The following is a 2704-nucleotide window of genomic DNA, read 5'->3' as shown; positions in this document are numbered from 1 at the left end:
TGGGCTTTAGGCTGCTGCAGTCCCTGTAAGTGGTGTTGGCTGTGCAGTGACTTGGCAGCTCTGTGTGGGTAACACTCCAGGAATGGAGGTTAATCATTTTACAGTCCTAGAATTAGGCTGCACAGTTTCTTCCAAAGGAAGAAGTCACTAGATGCCTGTGTTCCCCTTCCCTCTTGGTTCCATCCCTGTGCTCTAATGACTCAGCACCACCAGAGGAGACTGTCATCTGTAAAGATTGACCTTCTTCAGTGTCTGTCAGCTCCACAGGAAGCAAGTTTCCTAGGACAGCACAAGGGGCTTTTTAACCTGTTTTTCCTCCCATGAATATGAGGTTTAAGTGCTCCACACATGCTCACTAGTATTGGTAGACTTGTAACTTTTGCTCTTTTTACTAATTCCTATTAATATTGGCACACTCTTTGGGCCATGCATGAATAGCAAAGGCAATGTCTGGGCACACTTTTTTGTACCCACTCGTTCCTCTTCAGGGTAAGTGCAGCTCTCCTCAGCACTTAGTTTGAAAGGACTTGGGCTCAGGAGTAGATGAGCAAATGGAAAGCAGCCATAGCATTTGAACTGGAAAGCTAGTGAAGGGGAGGGGAAGTTAGGTTTGAAAAGGTTTGTTTTCCAGTACAGGTGTGAAATTCGCCCTTACAGAGCTTTTGGGGAAAATAACAAGTCCAATGCCATGTACAATACAACATATACAGTGCTCAGTACAATGAGTATTTCCTTCCACTGATGTTTGTTTTACTGTTAATATTGAAATTGGGACATAAAAGTATGATGAACAGATAAAGCTTTCACTGAATAAATACTCCCTGATGCTGAGAGAGTTCTCTCTCACATAGCTGAGGTGTTTCTCCCTGTTGGTTCTCCACGTTCCAGAGACCATTCACCTTTTCCCCCTCTAGGTACCCCAACCTCGAGGCATTTTCCCTGGATGTCAGGCTGGTCTTCGACAACTGTGAGACCTTCAACGAGGATGACTCCGACATCGGCAGGGCAGGCCACAGCATGAGGAAGTACTTCGAGAAAAAATGGACAGAGATGTTCAAAGTGAGCTGAAGCTGCCACCACTCTTTTCTTTCTTCCCTTTTTGTTTCCATTGGATGAGGACTGAGGAGACCAGCAGTGAGGACTGTACTGGTGTGAGAGTGCGAGGCACACGCGTAGCTAGTGACTGGTTTCTCCCTCTGCAGTGTCACAGTCGTGATGCTCGTTCTAAAGGCTTCACTCCTACAGCAGCCCCTGGTTATTGGTCTGTGTGTGGTAACAAACTGATTTAGGTAGAACAGGGAAGCACACCCAAAGAATTTCAAAGAAGGGGTGTTCTAGTGCAATAGCAATTTATCAAAACGCACTGAATATTCAACCACCAGAGCTCTACTTGGGGAAATGGTTCTCCTTTCCCTCTCAATAAATATATATTTTTCATTTTTTTACTTTGTAGTTTATTTTTTAGTGAATGTATTTAATTTTATGAATTATTTATGATTATACAGCATTCAGAATCTTCGTTTTCTGTGAAAAGGAAGAATTAGAAAATTGCTTTAAATGTTGAAAATACAACAAGGAATGTTTTAAAATATAAAACAAAGCCAAGTAAAACTGTTTACACTGATGTGCTGTGAAAGCACTAAAAATTAAACTTTACTGTAGAGTTACAAGTACATTTATATATATGTTGCTGCATCACTTGTGTAGTTAAATTGTATTTCAAGACAATGAAGAATTGAGACATGTACATACTGTTCATTATTGTTTATATTAAGTCTTGTTTTAAATATGTATGATGTGTACATATTGTTTGCAGACATTATTGTTTATGCCTTAGGAGGACAGTAGCATTTTATTTTAATCTTAAGGTAATTATAGCTCTATGGCTTGTACAGTAATTATCCTCTACCAACACTGTGGAGTCTCCTTAATCTTGGTAGTGCCTGCCTTTAAAACAGGGTGTAGGGGATATTAGTTTTCCATTTTTCTATTTTGTTATATAATTTCAAGCCACCACGGCCTCGAATCGAGTATAACCATTTGTACCCATGTGGCAGAAAGTCGTGACCGATTTCCTACGCACACAGTATTTTTTCATAGAAACATTTCCCTCCATTTGCCTTGCCACAGAATTACAGACAAAGACATTTGTAACCACTGTGTTTTATCTACTGTGTGTTGTGGTGGCCTGTTGGGGCAGATAGATCAGAGTTTCTTTTGTACTAATGTAAGAGTACTTGAAGTTTTATTTAAGAGAAATGTTGTGGAAAGGTAGCATTCTTTTTCTTTTCCTTTTTTAGGAGTGTTATTTTTCACTAGTATGTGTGGCACGGATACAATAAAAGACTGTTTTGGAAACCAGATTTTCTTGGCACTTTTAATACTTCAGATCCTGTGCATACAGGTTTGGTTTTTGGTTTTTTAGGCAATGCCTTGGGAGTCTTGCATTTAACATTCAATCCTCCTCCTTAGGATGCATCCAGTTCTCGTGGCCTTCCCGTGTGACTCCGAGGGAAGTGGTTGCCAAGCAGTCAGAGCAAGTTCCCCAGTGTTTGTGTGAGTGTAAATCCTCTTAGGGACAGCCTGGAGCTGCCAGTCCTGGTCTCTGTCGCTGTGGTGTGGTGGTAATACACACGGCGAGGGAGGTTTCTTACACCAATGTGTGTGAGGTTTTGGCCTGTGGAAGGGCATGAGTTATAGTCCT

At 41.2% G+C, this 2704-nt stretch overlaps 1 protein-coding gene across 1 annotated transcript in view; it reads left to right on the top strand.

The window, feature by feature from the left end:
- The window catches only part of LOC103802626 (bromodomain adjacent to zinc finger domain protein 2B-like), a gene marked incomplete at its 5' end in the record, with an annotated part of 13254 nt that extends 10893 nt beyond the window's left edge, over nt 1-2361 (top strand). The window contains one exon of the mRNA XM_009075126.1: nt 915-2361. Within this exon, the coding sequence (XP_009073374.1) occupies nt 915-1068 (154 nt within the window). The remainder of the gene's footprint in view (nt 1-914) is intronic.
- Nucleotides 2362-2704: the final 343 nt, after the last annotated feature.

Source organism: Acanthisitta chloris, unplaced genomic scaffold, assembly GCF_000695815.1.
Source record: "Acanthisitta chloris isolate BGI_N310 unplaced genomic scaffold, ASM69581v1 scaffold42625, whole genome shotgun sequence".
NCBI classification, from domain to species: domain Eukaryota; kingdom Metazoa; phylum Chordata; class Aves; order Passeriformes; family Acanthisittidae; genus Acanthisitta; species Acanthisitta chloris.
Note: the sequence above shows the minus strand (reverse complement) of the source record. Positions and strands in the feature narration are given on the sequence as shown.